We start from the raw sequence: 18,300 nt of genomic DNA, 5'->3' as shown, positions 1-18,300 counted from the left end.
ATTCCAGTATTCCAGGCTCTCAAAGCAATATGGGATGGAAATCTACCTGAAGAAGGAATACCTGCACCACACGGGCAGCGTGAAGGAGCGAGGAGTGTGGTACCTGTTGACATCACTCTCACAGGTATAGAATGTCAGATTTTCTGTCCTTCCTCATAAAACTGCATTGCAGCAATCGACATGGGGAACCTTCTAAAAGGATTGGAAAATGTTGGGAATAAGCAGCTCTGGGAAGCGGATCTTTCATCTGCATTGAAACATGGGCTCATTTTGTAAAATAAGGGAAAAGGAGATGAGGGACCTGAGGAACGAAAGTGAGGGGCTAATGGTTGAATGATAGCAAGCTTCTTCAGTGAAACCCACAATAAGAGTTTGCTAGCCATTACTGTTAATAGCAGAACCAGTGAATTGTGAATGTTCCATTCATGTGAATTGTGAAGGGCAAGTTGTAAGATCTCCTCATTTAATACTTGAAGTGAGCCCTTGCCTCTGACTGGCCCCATGCTAGGGCTTGCCAATGGCAGTGAGTGGGAATAGAATGAATACATTTTAAAGAAACAGAGCCACTGTGGTCTGTGCCTTTAAAACCTGTTTATTCTATTTCTACCCATTGGGAACTAAGTGAAGCAGCAACTTTCATAACTGTAAATTCATGATATGGAAATTGTTGGCAGCTCTTTCTTGAAATTGCAACAGGGAATAGAGTCTTTGGGCAAATGTCCAACACCCAGGTGGCACAGCTGGTAGAGTCGCTCCCCAACAGCTCCACTGACCCTTGCGCCCCTGATCTCTGGTGCCGTCTGTGTGAAGATTGCACGTTCCAGGTTTCCCATCTCCACCAAAAATCTCAGTCACACACACAGATGGAAAAGCAAGGACTTATTAGGGACAGTTTAGTTTTTGATGAGGTACCAAAGTAGACGGATGGGGGTAGAGCAGTGGATGTTCTCTACATGAACTTCCAACTGTAAAGATCGCTCATGGCAGATTGGTCTTGAAGATGTTCCTGTTCTTATTCTCTGTGCTTCTGTCTGTGCATCTCCTTCCCTACAGCACCAAAGGGAACCAGAAAGGTTCTTTGACAGTCCGCTCACTAACATAAGCTGTGGAGTAGATACAGTAGCTCTGCTTGGTATCCTATAGCATCTAGGACTTGTAGTTCTGTGCCTAGCAGGATATTGTGGGCACATTCAGTGATTGAAACTATGTATGAAGGGTCAGGAGCAGGCACAGAAAAAGATGGCATATCTTGACAAGGCTGCCCAGATACCATGCACAATAGCAATGGATGACTTGGATGACAAGTGTACATCTAACTGTGTACCTTGTCCAGCATGTGGAAAGGATCCCACATGTAGACTGTATTCCTAAGAAATCTGGATCTGCAGGTTCTAGAAGTATTCTCATGGAATCAGAAAAGAGAAAATTACGAGGAAGTGTTTAATTTAGTGTTGATGGTGCCCCATATCTCACAACATTTAAGAAGAGCCTGAATCGCCAAGGAATGAAAGGCTGTAAACCTCATGCAGTAAATGGAATGAATATTGATAAGTATAGTTATCTGCTCGGACAAGAGCCTGTTTCTGTGCTGTACCACTCTATAATTCTAAATCACAGAGATGTCATTCCCTGGTTTAAAGAAGGCATGGATTAGGCAGCTAATTAATGCAATTGAGGAGATGAGCTCTTGACCAGAGACTAGACTGTTCTATTTGTTAGAGGGGTAATGGGGTAAGTTGAACAACTCTTTCAGTGAGCCAGTGCAGCTGTGATATAAATGTCCAAATTTCTGAGCTGGTTTTATGTTTGGCTTGCAGGAACAGCAGAGGAAGGGTGTGATCCTGGCATCGGACAACAACTTCACCAAGGCCGTGGCTCACCATGCCTCTGAACTCCACATCCCAGTGTTTGTCATCCTGTCTACCAGCACCCCACCAGGCAGAGTCAAAGCCTGCCGTGAGTACGGTGCTATGGTGATCACCTATGGGTGCAACATAAAGGATTCCCAAAGCCATGCTCAGAAACTGGCCAGTGAGAACAGCTATCTCTATCTGCAGGAGTGAGTTACCAAACTACTGGTTATTTACAAATGGGGATGCAACCCCGATTTCACAAAGGAACAAGGCAGAATTCTCAGTAAAGATTTCCTCACTTTTCCTTGGGAGATTTGTAGGTCAGGCCTTTATTATTGAATGCATTTGGGAAAGGGATGAGAATAGATAATTCTCCTTTTGCTGTGCTTTTTGGGGAGGAAATCTGATCAAGGTCTTTACAAATATTAATGTCTTTGATAGCTTCTGCACATCCAAGGTCAGGCATTCTTTCGTGTACAGGAGCCAGGAAGAAGAGGTAGTAAATGTGAGGTGGCTTGGTCATCAAACACAGAATCAGTTGTCCCTGGGGTATTCCGTCCCTCATTCAAGTTGCTAACTTTGATTTAACCAAGAAGTTGGAATCACAGCTCCCATCAACTGAGAGCTTGACCTTATATCCGTTGCATTGGAAAGGTAAATGGGTTCTATAACCTCACTTCCCTCTGTCTCTGTTGACAACTCAACCAGAATTCTGTTCCTCTGGTACTCCTGTATTTCCCCCTCACTCCTCTCAGTCATTATTTTAACTTTTCTCCTTCAATAATCACTAACTTCCTCCCTACATCTCCTTTTCCTACTTTTGAGATTTCCTTTAAAACTCCCTTTGACTAAGTTTTTCATCATTCCATTTTATATCTCACAATATGGTTGTTTTTTATTTGTGATTCTCCAAACAATTTTCCAACAGGTTTTTAATCTTAAGGTTGCTGCTGAAATCTGTGACTTTATTGTTGATAGACTGCATTTTCTCTCATTTCTGTGTGAATCCAGCAGGGGACAATAGATGTGAGATAATTTTTAAAAAATATTTAAAACTTGGTAAAAATACAGAACTCACTGTCCATGGACTAATTGAAGCAGTCAAGAAGAAAAAAATAAGCTTACGAAAGGTTCAAAAAAACTAGGTAATGATTAAGAGCTAGAAAATTATAAGGCTAGCAGGAAAAGAATTTAACAATGAAATTAGGAGAGCCAGAAGGGTCCATGAGAAGGCCTTGGCCAGCAGGATTAAGGAAAACCCCAAAGCATTCTACAAGTATGTGAAGAGTAAGAGGAGAAGATGTGAGAGAATAGGACCAATCAAGTGTGACAGTGGAAAAGTGTGTATGGAACCAAAGGAGATAGCGGAGGTACTTAGAGATAGCCCAGGAAATTATAGACCAGTGAGTCTTACTTCAGCGGTTGTTAAATTGATGGAAAAGATCCTGAGAGGCAGGATTTATGAACATTTGGAGTGGCATGATACGATTAGGAATAGTCAGCATGGCTTTGTCAAAGGCAGGTCATGCCTGACAAGCCTGATTGAATTTTTTGAGGATGGGACTAAACACATTGATGAAGGTAGAGCAGTAGATGTAACGTATATGGATTTCAGCAAGGCATTTGATAAGGTAACCCATGCGAGGCTTATTGAGAAAGTAAGGAGGCAAGGGATCCAAGGGGAACTTTGTGGATCCAGAACTGACTTGCCCACAGAAGGCAAAGAGTGGTTGTAGATGGGTCATATTCTGCATGGAGGTTGGTGACCAGCGGTGTGCCTCAGGGATCTGTTCTGGGATCCCCTCTCTTTGTGAATTTTATAAATGACCTGGACGAGGAAGTGGAGGGATGGGTTAGTAAATTTGCTGATGTCACAAAGGTTGGGGGTGTTGTGGATAGTGCGGAAGGCTGTCAGAGGTTACAGCAGGACATTGATAGGGTGCAAAACTGGGCTAAGAAGTGGCAGATGGAGTTCAACCCAGATAAGTGTGAAGTGGTTCATTTTGGTAGGTCAAATATGATGGCAGAATATAGTATTAATAGTAAGACTCTTGGCAGTGTGGAGGATCAGAGGGATCTTGGGGTCTGAGTCCACAGGACACTCAAAGCTGCTACGCAGGTTGACCGTGTGGTTCAGAAGGCATACAGTGCATTGGCCTTCATCAACTGTGGGATTGAGTTCAAGAGCTAAGAAGTTATGTTACAGCTGTATAGGACCCTGGTCAGACTGCATTTGAAGTACTGTGCTCAGTTCTGGTCACCTCACTACAGGAAGGATGTGGAAACCATAGAAATCTCCTCTGCACTCTTTCTTACACTCTCCTCACATGCCGCAAGGATCTGTTGAATATTCCCAGAATTCTGTTTTAATCCCAATCTAAATGGCTCTTGGAGGTACGGGTAGCAGAGACACATCCTCACAGCTCCAGTGACCCAGGTTTGATCTTAACCTATAGTCTGTAGTGCTGTCAGCGTGGAGCTTGCACATCCTCCCTGTGATATGCAGGTTGGTGAGTTGATTGGCCACTGTCAGTTGCGTCTAGTGTGTAGGTAAGTGGTAGAATCTGGGGGACTTGAGGAGAATGTGGGGAAAGTAAAGAGAAGTGGGATTAATGTCAGCGTAGTGTGAATAGGTGTTTGATGGTCAGCACATACTCAGTAGGCTGAAGGGTCCATTTCTGTGTTGTACCTTTATGTCTGCAACACCAGGTTAAAGATATTTGGCATTCTCCAAAGGGAACACAGGCTCGATCTAGTGAAAAGTAAAAATACTACAAACAAGAAATATTTGCATGTTGGGTTATTACTTGGAGTAAAATTCCAGGTTCAGAGATCCAGGTGAAATAAATTAGTGAATATGAATTTTCACGGTTTTCCAGAAGGGAAGGAATATTGGCCAAGTTGGCTCGTGGTGGATGTGACCATGTTGTGTATCTCTCTGACAGGGAAGACAGCACGCCATACCTGGCAGGACTGGGAACCATGGGGCTCGAAGTTTATGAGCAGGTGAACAAACTGGATGCCATTATTCTGCCAGCGGGTGGAGAACGCCTTATCCTGGCAGGGGCTGCAGCTCCCATCAAACACCTAAACCCGGCTATTACTGTTATTGTGAGTATCCTCATACTGACTCCTTACCATCACATTAAAGTGTGTTTTTGGCAGAAAGTTAACACAGTCCTGACTTCCTATTTTTCTAAGGGTCACCACAGTGGAGTGGGAGGTGGAACTGGACTTTGAGCTAACCAATGTAAAGTGTTTTAGGTGGTAGAATTGGAGATCTACATTGAAGCAGAATGAGTGGATTCATATTGTCCACATGAATCCATACTCCCATCAAGTATTGGGTTTCGCTCCTTCAGACAGTTGCTGATTTCCTCTCTGTTCCTACATTGGCTTTTCTCCTCTAGTGGAGAGAGTCTTTGGGTATTTGGCATTATTGAAAGATCAACACATATCATAGTTATCAACCATTTATTGAAATCCTTGAGCTCCTTTAAGCCAAAGGTTTGTTGGACCTCAGACTTAGGAAGATGTGGTTTTTTTCACCCCTTAGGGCAGTCCAACAACACCTTAATTAGCTCCTGGATCTCTTACTTGATAATATCAAACCAATCTCAATGGAAGAGCAACGAAGAGTCCTTTCACAAGGACTAATTACAATGGCCTTTGTGGCAGACCAGACACTTAGGCTCCTGTTGGGGAGTTTTTTTAGGTTGTCAGTGAGGTGTTGACTCAGTACAGCAGTCTTTGCAGGGTCCTCTGAGACCCTTGATATTTAATTTCCTGCAGCGATGTTTTTACTGTGTCACCATTTGGGGCCAGGCTGGTGAAGATTACAGGCTGGATTGGCAGAGTTGGTCCACTGTCATCAGCACCTGGGATGGCACCGGTGATGCGGACATTTCCCTGATTCCTCTTCAAATGAGGGCTTAGTTTAACATGTGCCAATATTTGGTTCAAGGGCATTGCCAGGGGGCCCTGTATCTGTTGTACATGACCAGCAGAGATAGGAGGCTTTCTCTCCAGTTTAAGTCAGAGTTATAAAGTAAACTTCAGAGATGAAAGCCTGAGGTAGTAAACTATGTCACTTGGCATTCCAGTTTGAAGCAGAAACACATTAATACTGGGATAAACAATTCAACAAATGATTAGAATGACAAGGGTGATATCCAGTGGCTGTCAGACTGTTTTCATTACAGTAAGGTAGACTCAAATGCTCAAGGTAGTCTATCATCGTGGATACTGGATGATGACAGGATTGAGCTTATCCTTGGTCTTGGCCCGAAATGTCGACTGTACTTTTTTCCATGGATGCTGCCTGGCCTGCTGAGTTCCTCCAGCATTTTGTATGTGTTGCTTTGAGCTTATCCTTTATGGTTTTTTTGTATGATTGTTGTCATGTGCCTACAAATTGGATTGAGCTGTAATAATTTTTGGCCTAAAATGGCTACTGAAGAGATAATTCCCTTCTCCAACCCCTTTCCCTCCATGGACCTTGAACATTCAAAATTCTGGAATAGAATTCTGGAATTCTGGAATGTGATTATACTGCATATCCTTTGGTTCCTTCCCTTGAAGGTTAATAAGTGATTTGATGTTTTTTTTATTTTGAAAGAAACTGATAGGTAAGGTGAAGAACCCTCTGATGGAGGGACGTGAATAAGGGGCTATAATCTTCTTATCAGACCCAGACCATTCAAGAAGCCGGATGCAGGATTTTGACCCAAAATGTTGATGATTCCTTTCCTCCGGGAGATGCTGCTCGACCCGCTGAGTTCCTCCAGCAGTTTGTTTGTTGCTGCAGGGAAGGTGTCTGAAACACAGAACTGTCAGTTACAAATGTGGGAGATAGTTACTTCAATAATAATTTAAAACCCAGATTGCTAATTGTTTTCTATTAAAGGGTATCATTGAGGCATGGGAGATATTATTAATGCAGATGGATAGAGTCAAGGTACAGGCTTGACCATGCTTTAACTGGTGATGCAGCTCAAGGAGTTGAAGGGTCTACTTAAGTTCCTCCATTGTTAAAGGCCAATCTTGGCACCCAACATTAGCAAACTATCTCCAAGCCTGTGACTAACTCTAGAAATTAAGCCAACCATTCATTCCTGCGTTTTTGTCAATGACTTGCTCAATTATATAGTTCAAAGTATGTTCTGGTTGCATTCCTGATTTATGAAGAAGAACAGCGTGCTGTTGCTTGCTTTCATTATTCACATGATGTGCATGTTTTTTTTTCTCCCTGTGTATTGGATGCTTGTCATTCTTTCAAAGGGTTCTTTTGGGTTTCTTGTTTTGTGGCTGCCTGCAATCAGACGAATCTCAAATTGTATAATTTATAGCAACACACATCAAAGTTGCTGGTGAACGCAGCAGGCCAGGCAGCATCTCTAGGAAGAGGTACAGTCGACGTTTCGGGCTGAGACCCTTCGTCAAGAAGATGCTGCCTGGCCTGCTGCATTCACCAGCAACTTTGATGTGTGTTGCTTGAATTTCCAGCATCTGCAGAATTCCTCGGGTTTACGTTGTATAATTTATACATCCTTTGATAATAAATGTACTTCGAACTTTTGAACTTTGAGCTTGAAAAGTCTGGCTGCTGAAGTCAGGAACATTGGAAGTGACTGGAGGTAAAAAGCACACTGTGAATGTGTTGCTGATGAGAAATCAATGCAGTGAGATCAGTTTGAATGGGAATCCTGTGTGATATCAACTGCACTTGCGTATTGGGATTGTGCCCAATGCCTCTCTTTTCTAACACCTGTGTTTTTATCAAGTGTCTGCCAGTGACAACTAGTTGTATTTACATGCAGGGTGTGGAACCTGAGAAATATCCCACTGCACAACAAACCCTCGGGAAGGACCCTACTCCAAAGGCATTACCTTGCACCAACCACAAATTCTATGGAGGTAAGCAGTTTCTGAGATACACACATATATGGCAAGTGGCCACTTAGCCCAAGTAGCCCTACAAGAAATAGCCCAGGTCTGGTTTACCTGCCCACCTCCGTTTTCCCTTCACTCTTTTTTTTCTCTTAACCAGTTTAATCATAGAACAGTTTCTGTTCAACCATTAATCCCTGGAGTGAATTATTTAGCTTGCAGCTCTCTGTATAATGATTCCAAGTGCCTCCTGCCTTCTACTTTCTAGAAGTAACTTGGTGTCAATGTAACAACACATAATCCAGCATTTTGTCCTCAGCTGTAAGGAACGCAACACAATTAAAGCTAATTAAGTGGTCTGGGCTGGAAGTCTCACTGGTCAATCTGCATGAATTCCATAATTATTTGAGTTGGCTTTCTGGAAGATGAAGCATCCTATTCTTTCAACTAATGTTGCAATGACAGTGCAAACAACAATGGGGAATTCTGTTCAATCTCCCCTCTGGAAGGTGAGAACCTTCCTCTGAAAGTTTAATATCTATGAAACTTTCAAATCTGCAAAAAACTAATTCTTGTATCAACAGTCCTAGAGCGAACATTCTATTGACCAGCTCGTGTTCCAAAGGCCAGTTTGTTCCATCTGTGTAGGTTATGGTGTCTAGAGTCTAGAAGCTGGGACTTCCTTGGATGTCAGGAAGGGTATTTTCTCTCAGTTGTCGGGGGGAAGCTGCTGCCTCGGGAGGTGAATGATAATTTGAACTATTTCCAGATGGGGCATTATGACATTGATCAGGAACCGACTGCATTTTTGAACTTGTCTGATTCCCTTAAAGGAGTTGAGGAGGAGCATTACAGATGTTTCCTCCCAAATGAAGACACATGTATTTCACTCTCCCAAATGATCACATGAGTGAGATGAGGCAGGTATAAAATCTTTCTAGATTGCCTGAATAATAAATAGAGGTATATTTGTCCCATTTAATGCCTTGATTTTGCGGTCTTATCCTTGATTTCGGATCCCTACATGGGATTCATAACCACTTCAAGGTTAGTTATCCTGCAAGACCTTGGTGCTGGTTCAGTTAGATAGATAGATAGATAGATAGATATACTTTATTAATCCTGAGGGAAAGTTGGTTTTGTTACAGCCACACCAACCAAGAATAGAGTGTAAATATAGCAATACAAAAACCACAAACAATCAAACAACAAAATGCAAACTATGCCAGATGGAAAATAAGTCCAGGACCAGTCTATTGGCTCAGGGTGTCTGCCCTCCACGGGAGGAGCTGGTCTCCTGCTCACTTCCTATCAAAATCAACCAACCATTGGTGGTTCTGCTTAGGTTGCACTCTCTGTAGCTCATTAGAAAAGCCTTTTTTTTTACCTCAACACATCTCTCCTCTTTTAGGTCACCCTTTAAAATCTAGAACCAAGCTCAGTCCTCACAGATTAATACTAATACTGTTTGAAATGCAAGCATTTGTTGTTGTTATTGTTATTTTCACCACTAATAAAAACTTAGCACTATGAGGCTCATTCTGCTTCAATAGTAAATCTGTCTCTTTATTTCACAGAATTGTTCAACTCATCTTCTGGCAACAATGCCTTTCAGATGACTGAGAAACTAGTAGATAAAGTTGTTACTGTTAAGTAAGTATTATTTCTTCATAATGGTTCAAATTTAGGACAAGACTTTTAGTTCCTGCCATACCAATAACCCACCTACCAACAATATGTTTCCATGCCATGCCAATAATATTCACAAATAGGGATATTTGCTAATTTTCACCTTATTTTCACTGACTTACTTCCTTACCCTGTGCACCAGTTAGTTGGCATAACCAATATATCATGTGATTGAAAATTTTTTTAAAACCTGGTGGTGCTAAAAATCTGAAGTGCTGGAAATACTCAGCAGAACCTCTGAAGAAGAATCTCTGATCTGAAAGGTTGACTCTGTTTATCTTCCCACAGGAGCAGCATGATCGGTTGAATATTTCTAGTATTTTTTGTTTTTGCTTTAAATATCTTATTACAGTATTGTCACACTGAATATGTCAAATGGGTTCAGGAATAAACTTCACAGGGGGATATCTGTCAACGTTAACTACTTGATCTTCCAAATTGGTCCAGTTGACTTCTTCCAAAGTGGTTGTCCCCATCACCTTCTGAAGACTGATGATGACACTTGTGGACATCTTTGCAAACATGGGACTGTAGCTACTGGAACCTGGAGGAATGCTGCTTGACCTGCTGAGTTCCTCGAGCACCTTGCTAGCGGATTGTCAGTAGAATTGGCTGATTTTAACCTTAACCTTAACTCTGCATTCCCATTTACCTAAGACAAATACTTACCTACCTTTGCCTTAAATACGTTTGTATATCCAAAGGCTTCCACTGCCCTTTGAGGAAGAGAGTTGCAAAAGCTCGCAATCTTCTGTGAGAAAAAAGAATGTCCACATCGCTACCTTAAGTGGGTGGCCTCTTGTTTTAAACAATTTCCCTTAGTTCCAGATTTTCCCTTAGGAGAAATTACCTCTCTGCTTCCATCCTGTCAACACGTCTCAAAATCTTGCATATTTCAATCATTGCTACATACTCTTCTAAACTCCTGTGGATGCAAGACAAGCCTGAACCACTATTCCTCATAGAAAGAAAACCCACACCTTCCAGCAATTAGTCTAGCAAGCCTATTTTGAAGAGTTTTCAATACATTAAATAAAGAGGCCGGTTCTGCCCAAAGCGATCCAGATATGGCCTCACCACAGTTCTGTATAACTTAAGCACAACCTCCCAACTTTTATATTCAACTCCCATAGCAATAAGGCAAAACTATTCTAGAAACTTTCCTAATCGCTTACAGTACTTGCATGCTAGATTTTTGAAACTTGCACTAAAATTCCAAGACCCCTCTGTCCTCAAAGCTTTGTAACCTCTCATCTTTTGGATAATTTACTTTTTTAAGTGGACAATTTCACATTGTCTCGCGCTATAATGCATTTAGCAGATCTTTGGCCACTTATTAATCTGCCCACATCCCTTTGTTGTCTCCTCATGTCTCCTGCCTTTTCTACTTGCTACGTGTCATTGAAACCAGTCTGTAAATCTCCAACAGCTGAGATGCAGTGCAAGGTGACGTGTTGTTGAAATGTAACAGAGCAGGGAAAACTTGTGTTCTGTGCTGTGTTAGCTGAAACCAGGCAGATAGCAGTCTCAACCTGGCTCTAGAGACGAGGAGAAACAATGAACCAGATAGAACTCCATCACTCAATTGCGATCAAGTAAAGCTTGCTACAAAAGTCAGGCATGTGTGCATTGGCTGAGGGTTAGAAAAGTTTTAGTTGTGAATATTCTCCAAGTGCAAATGGTGAAAGAAAAAAAAAAGCCATCTTGTTTTTAGAAAGCTCCCAAAAGTTTTATAAGACACAACTCAGGGCACACTTGGAGTATTGTCAACAGTTTTGAGCCCCTTATCTCAGAAAGGATGTGTTTTCATTAGAGAGAGTCCAGAGGAGGATCATGAGGATGATTCCAGGAATGAAGGGGTTAACGTATGGGGAGCGATTGGCAGCTTTGGGCTTGTACTCACTGGAATTTAGAATAATGCGGGGGGATCTCAGTGAAACCTACTGAATGTTGAAAGGACTAGGTAAGGTGGATGTGGAGAGGATGTTTCCTCTGGTGCGGGTATCCGGAACTAGAGGTCACAGCCTCAAAACTGAGGGGCAACCTTTCAGAGCAGAAATAAGGAAGATTTTTTTTTTAGCCAAAGAGTAGTGAATCTGTGGAACGCCCTGCTGCAGACTGCGGTGAAGGCCAAGTCTGTGGGTATATTTAAAGCGAAAGTTGCCTGATTGGTTGGGGCATCAAGCAATATGATGAGAGGGCAGGTGTACCAGGTTGAATGGGATCCGGGATCAGCAATGATGAAATGATGGAGCCGACTCAATGGGCTGAATGGCCTAATTCTACTCCTACCTTTTGTGGTCTTAAAACAGAAAGGATTTGGTACTGTTGGGTGGGGACACCAGGAGAAATCCCCTGCTATTCCACAGAGAGACAAGGAGATTTTTGCATTGATCTGGAAGGATAAACAGGGCTTTGGTTTCACACTTGGCAATGTATGAGGAAGTTGCTGCACCTGTGGGCCAGTATCTCAGTGCCTTTGGGGGAGGAGGGGAAAATGAGGGGAAGTGGGAGAGATGAAAATCAAAAGTTGCCTCAATAAAGCTGCACGGTGACTGCTCTTCTCCTCGGTGAGAACTCTTGTATTTTATCTCTCAGGGAAGCAGACATCCTGCTCTCCATTCTTCAAATCATGGAGTATGAAAGGTCAACTGTGGATGCCATGGGAGCTATTGGCCTTGCTGCTGTGATTGCTGGAAAACTACCAGAACTCAAAGGCAAGAGGTGAGAATTTCATCCAAGTCAATAGCTTAGGTCTGTCAGCTCCATATGTTGGACAAGGCCATTGAAATTTTGCTAAATCCTTGGTCCAGAACTCAACCTGGGTTTCCTTTCCACAACATAATTACAAAATCAAAACTTCTTGGAGTAATGCACTACAGAAGGAGGCAAGCGGGACAATGTGTTAGTGATTTGCAAGAGCTAACCTTTCAGTCGTACCCCCCTTGCAGTTTCCCTGAGCCCTGCATTTCTTTTCCCCATTGAACATGTATTTGGTTTCCTCTCAGAAAAGAGAAAGCTCCTCCTCTGAGAATTCTGCTATTAGAGCTAGCACATTACTGAGCCAACTGAATTGTAATGTCATAGCAATGATTCTGCTCAGCAGATTTGGCATCAATAATTCTGTTTTTCTGAAATTTAACCCATGAACAGCTTTTTCCCCCTCTTGTGTCGAATTCTCACTTGCCCCTGACATTTAAACGCAGCAGTCTTTGAATCTGAGCCAGTGTGAAATCGATGTGAAGAAACAGCATCACATTTTAGTAAGAAGGAAGTCAGGAGGCAGAGTGCCAAGGAGGTGATAAAATGCATGGAATGCAAATCTGTAAAAGCAGCGTGAGAAAGGGAGGGAGATTTACAAGGATATTGCCTGGATTGGGGAGCATGATTTATGAGAATAGGTTGAGTGAACTTGGCCTTTTCTCTTTGGAACGATGGAGGACAATAGGCGACCTGATAGAGGTGTACAAGATGATGACAGGCATTGATTGTGTGGATAGCCTGAGGGTTTTTCCTAGGGTTGAAATGGCTAACACAAGGGGGCATAGTTTTAAGGTGTTTGGAAGTAGGTACAAGGGGGATGTCAGAGGTAAGTTTCTCACACAGAGAGTGGTGGGTGCATGGAATGCACTGCCGGCGAAGGTGGTAGAGGCAGATACAATAGGGTCTTTTTTAGAGACTTTTAGATAGGTATATGGAGCTTAGAAAAATAGAGGGCTATGCGGTAGGGAAATCCTAGGTAGTTTCTAAAGTAGATTACATGGTCGGCACAACATTGTGGGCCGAAGGGCCTGTGATGTGCTGTAGGTTTCTATGTTTCTAATAAACTCCAATATGGCAAAGTGGAACCAACTACCAGTGACCAACATTGCCATTTTCCAAACCACCATCATCTAATCTACGTACTGGGAACCAGTGCTCACCACAGGCTTAACTGGATCAGCCAGCCAAATAGTAGAGCAGGTGAGGGCCAATGTTGTGGCGTATGCCACTTTTCACTAGACTCTCAAAGCCTTTCCACCTTATCCAAGATACAATGAGAAGTATGACAAAATAACTTTGCCGAGATGAGTTTGGGTCCAATAACATGGTGAAAAGTCAACAGCGTCCAGGGGAAAGCAAGCCACTCAATCAGAACATCATTACACAAGAATCAGAATGAGGAGTAAGGCAATTGGCTCCTCAGGTTTCTGCACCATTCTGTAAGAGCAGGGTTGATTCAATCTTGGCCTTAACACCAATTTCTCACTCTCTCTCCAGACCTCAACTCACTTCAGTTTAGATGCTTGTTAATCTCCACTTTCATCTGCACAGCTCTCTGGTGTTTAGGAGTCCAATGTGTCATGTACCCCTGAGGGGAGAAATTCATCTTCACCTCAGTAATAAATGAGCAGCTCTATTTTCTGAAGCAATACTGTTGGCTCTAGATACTCTCACGAGGGAAACACTTCCTCTCAACATGAACCCTGTCCATCACCCTTCTAAACTCAATGAGAGTAGAGCTTGTTTATGGATTAATCATTTCATCCTGGGGTGAATCTTCTCTGCACTCCCTCTAGCACAAGTATATCTTCCCTTAAAAGTGAGAGACCAAAATTGTACAGTTTTCCAGCTGCTGTCTCACTGCAACCTATATAATTGCATGAAAACTTAACTGGCTTTATATATTTCCTACCCCATGAAGTAAAGGCCAACTGCCCATTAACCTAACTGCTTACCATATTTGAGTAGTTCTGGTTACTTGGCCTCTGTGCCTCTATGCATGTGCATATACTGCCATTCTGTTGGGTGGATTTGCATGGCACCCACATGAATACTCAGTCCATGGTAGAATCCTGAAGATACAAGGGGTACATAGGTTAATCAATCTGCCTTGTGGAATATAAAATCTCATCGTGTAGGAGGTAAAACTTTGGCATGAGTAGGAGATTAGCTGACTAGCAGGAAACAGAGCAGGTATGAATGGTCACCAACATGGTACAAATAGTTTGCCAAAGGAATGGTGCTGGACACTCAACATTGTACAACTTATATAAATTCCTGGATGAATTTGCTGATGACGTAAAGACAGGAAGAAAAATAGATCATGAAAATGATATAAGAGGACTACAAAAGGAGATAGATGGTGAGTGGGCCACGATCTGGTAGAAGGAATATAATGTGGGAAAACACAATTGTCCATCTTACCAGAAAAAAAATTGAAGAATTATATCAACACACACAAAATTCTGGAGGAACTCAGCAAGTCAAGCAGCAACACACACAAAAAATGCTGGTGGAACGCAGCAGGCCAGGCAGCATCTATAGGAAGAGGATGAAGGGTCCCGGCCTGAAACGTCGACTGTACCTCTTCCTATAAATGCTGCCTGGCCTGCGCGTTCACCAACATTTCTTGTGTGTTTTGCTTAAATTTCCAACATCTGCAGATTTCCTTGTGTCTGCGAAGTCAAGCAGCATCCTTGGGCATGAATAAATAGGTGATGTTTTGGGCTGAGACCCTTCAACACCTTTTACTTTTGTATTTTCCCGGTGGTGAGAGATTACAGAGCTCTCAATGCAGAGGGTTCTGGGCTCCCAAAGCATGATACACAAATGGCTAGTGTTCAAGTAGACAAGTAAATAAGAAAGCTAACAGAATGTTTTTTGTGAAGAAAATTGAATACAGAAGTAGGGCAACTATGCTTTAGTTATATAGGCTATTGATGAGACCTTTTTTGGAGCACAGTGTAAACGACTGGTCTCTTTATTTAAGGAAGGACGTTAATGAATTGGAAGCAGTTTAGGAAAGGTTTACAAGATTATTACCTGGAATGGGCGGATTGTCTTACAAAGATTGGACAGGGAAGCTTTTCACCACTTGAGTTTAGGAGAGGGACTTGATAAAAAAGTCCATAAGACTATAAGTCCTAGGAGCAGAATTAGGCTATTCGGCCCATCAAGTCTGCTCTACCATTCCATCATGGCAGATTTATTATTCCTCTCAACCTAATTTTCCTGCCTTCTCCCTGTAACCATTTACCCTGATTAATCAAGAACCTATCAACTTCTGCCTTAAATTATACCCAATGACACGGGCTGTACAGCTGTCTGGAGCAAAGAATTCCACAGATTCAACACAACTGGCTAAAGAAATCTTTTCTTATCCCTGTTCTAAATGGATGTCCCTCAATTTTGAGGCTGTGGCCTCTGATCCTAGATTCCTCCATTATAGGAAACATCGTCTCCACATCCACTCTAACCAGACCTTTCAGTGTTCAATAGGTTTCAATGAGATCCCCCTTCATTCTTCTAAACTCCAGTGAGTACAGGCCCACAGCCATCATATGCTCCTCATATGTTAATCTTTCATTTCTGGGATCATTCTCGTGAACCTCCTCTGGACTCTCTCCACATCCTTTCTTAGATAAGGGGCCAAAACTGCTCACGATACTCCAAGTGCGGTCTGACCAATGCCTTATAAAGCCGCAGCAGTACATCCTTGCTTTTTATTCTCGTCCTCTCAAAATGAATGCTAACCTCGCATACGCCTTCCTCATCACCGACTCAACCTGCAAGTTAACCTTTAGGGAATCCTACACGAGGACTCCCAAGTCCCTCTGCACCTCTGTTTTTTGAATGTTCTCCCCCACTTACAAAATACTCCACACCTTTATTCCTTCTACCAAAGTGCATGACCATGCACATCCCTACATCACATTCTATCTGGCTCTCCTTTGCCCAATCTCCCAATCTGCCTAAATCCTTCTGCAGACTCTCTGTTTCCTCAACACTACCTGCTCCTCCCCTATTTTCATATCGTCCAAAAATGGGGCCACAAAGTCATCAATTCCTTTATCCAAATTATGGACATACAATATGAAAAGAAGCAGTCCCACCACTGATCCCTGTAGCACACCACTAGCCTTGGAACCAACCAGAAAAGTCCCCCTTTATTTCCACTCTTTGCCTCCTGCCAATCTTCTATCCATCTGAGTATCTTTTTCAAAGTACCATGACTCTTATTTTGTTAAGTAGTCCCATGTGCAGCTCCTTGACAAAGGCCTTCTGGAAATCCAAATAAACAACATCCACTGACTCTCCTTTGTCTATCCTGCCTGTTGTTTACTCAAAGAATTCCAACAGATTTGTCGGGCAAGATTTTCCCTTTAGAAAAGCATGTTGACTTTGGCCTATTTTATCTTGTGCCTTCATACCCCGAAACCTCATCCTGAATAATAGATTCCAACATCTTTCTAACCACTGAAGTCAGGTTAACTGGCCCATAATTTATTTTCTTCTGCCTCCCTCCCTTCTTAAAGTGTGGATTGACATTTGCAATTTTCCATTCCAGAATTGAGTGATTCTTGAAAGATCACTACTAAGGTCTCCACAATCTCTTCAGCTACCTCTGTCAGAACCCTGGCATGTAGTCCATCTGGTCCACGTGACTTATCTACCTTCAGACTTTTCAGCTTCCTAAGCCTCTTTCCCTTAGTAATAGCAATGACACTCACTTCTGCCGCCTGACACTCTTGCATTTCTGCCATTCTGCTGGTGTCTTACACGTTGAGGACTGACACAAAATACTTATTAAGTTCCCCCACCATTTCTTTGTCCCCCATTACCACCTCTCCAGAGTAATCTTCCAGTGGTCCAATATCCACTCTAATCTCTTTTTCACTCCTTATACATCTGAAAAAACTTACTGTATCCTGAAAAAGGATGTAGTGCATTCTCAGTTTATATGATGAATAAATTCTTCTCAGGCTTCTAGCCGGGTACAGGTATCAATTATGACCAACACTTCAATAACAAATTCTGCCATCTTCATCGGAGATAATGCCTGGGCATGTCTAGTCTGGTATCCCATCCCCCCGATTGGTTAGTCCTCATCCAATCAAATTTCCGCTCGTTCACCTTGTTTACAATTGAATTCTAGTTCTTACTTAGAGTGAGACCTTTGTCTTTGTTAAAGTTCTTTTCCTCTAATTTTATTTCAATGGCTTCCTTTACCAGGCGGTCCCAAAAGCCATTGGCACGGCACAGTAGGTTTCAGCTGTTGAAGTCCATCCTATGGTCATTGCAAATGCAGTGTTCTGCTACCGCCGATTTCTCTGGGAAACCCAAACAGATACACCTCCTAGGCTCCTTGATGCAGGTTTCCACCATGCGTCCTGTCTGGCCAATATACACTGCCTCGCATTCACAGGGATTCCTGTAAGCAGCAGCTGATCTGAGTCCCAGATCACCTTTGACCCGCAAAAGCTGAGATTTGAGCTTCCTTACGGGTTTGTGGATGGTATTTCTTCAGGATCCTGGTGATCCTTCCAGAAACTGTGGAAATATACAGAAGACAGGCAGTGGCGGTGGGTTCCTCCTCAGTTAGTCCTGACGAAGGGTCTCGGCCTGAAACGTCGACTGTACCTCTTCCTAGAGATGCTGCCTGGCCTGCTGCGTTCACCAGCAACTTTGATGTGTGTTGCTTGAATTTCCAGCATCTGCAGAATTCCTGTTGTTTGCCAGCACATCTTTTCTAAGATGGGGGCCCAAAACTGCTCACAATACTCAAGGTGAGGCCTCACCAGTGCCTTATAAAGCCTCAGCATCACATTCTTCCTGTTATTTTTTTGACCTCTTGAAATGAATGCTAACATAGCATTTATCTTCCTCACCACTAACTCGACCTGCAAGTTAACCTTTAGGGTGTTCTGCAAAAGGACTCCCAAGTCCCTTTACATCTCAGATTTTTGGATTTTCTCCCCATTTAGAAAATAGTCCTCACATTTATTTGTACTACCAAAGTGCATGACCATGCACTTTCCAGCATTGTATTTCATTTGCTATTTCCTTGCCCATTCTCTTAATCTGTCTTAAGTCTTTCTGCATCCTA

The 18,300-nt window shown here is 42.6% G+C and overlaps 1 protein-coding gene across 1 annotated transcript in view; it reads left to right on the top strand.

Annotated features, from left to right (window-relative positions):
* Window positions 1-18,300, top strand: part of LOC134358473 (L-threonine ammonia-lyase) — a 43,726-nt gene that overhangs the window by 5,451 nt on the left and 19,975 nt on the right. The window contains exons 3-8 of the mRNA XM_063070717.1: window positions 8-124; window positions 1,818-2,059; window positions 4,799-4,964; window positions 7,637-7,769; window positions 9,320-9,395; window positions 12,030-12,155. Coding sequence (XP_062926787.1) covers window positions 8-124; window positions 1,818-2,059; window positions 4,799-4,964; window positions 7,637-7,769; window positions 9,320-9,395; window positions 12,030-12,155 — 860 coding nt within the window. The remainder of the gene's footprint in view (window positions 1-7; window positions 125-1,817; window positions 2,060-4,798; window positions 4,965-7,636; window positions 7,770-9,319; window positions 9,396-12,029; window positions 12,156-18,300) is intronic.

The sequence above is a fragment of the Mobula hypostoma genome, chromosome 18, assembly GCF_963921235.1.
Source record: "Mobula hypostoma chromosome 18, sMobHyp1.1, whole genome shotgun sequence".
In the NCBI taxonomy this organism is placed as follows: domain Eukaryota; kingdom Metazoa; phylum Chordata; class Chondrichthyes; order Myliobatiformes; family Myliobatidae; genus Mobula; species Mobula hypostoma.
Note: the sequence above shows the minus strand (reverse complement) of the source record. Positions and strands in the feature narration are given on the sequence as shown.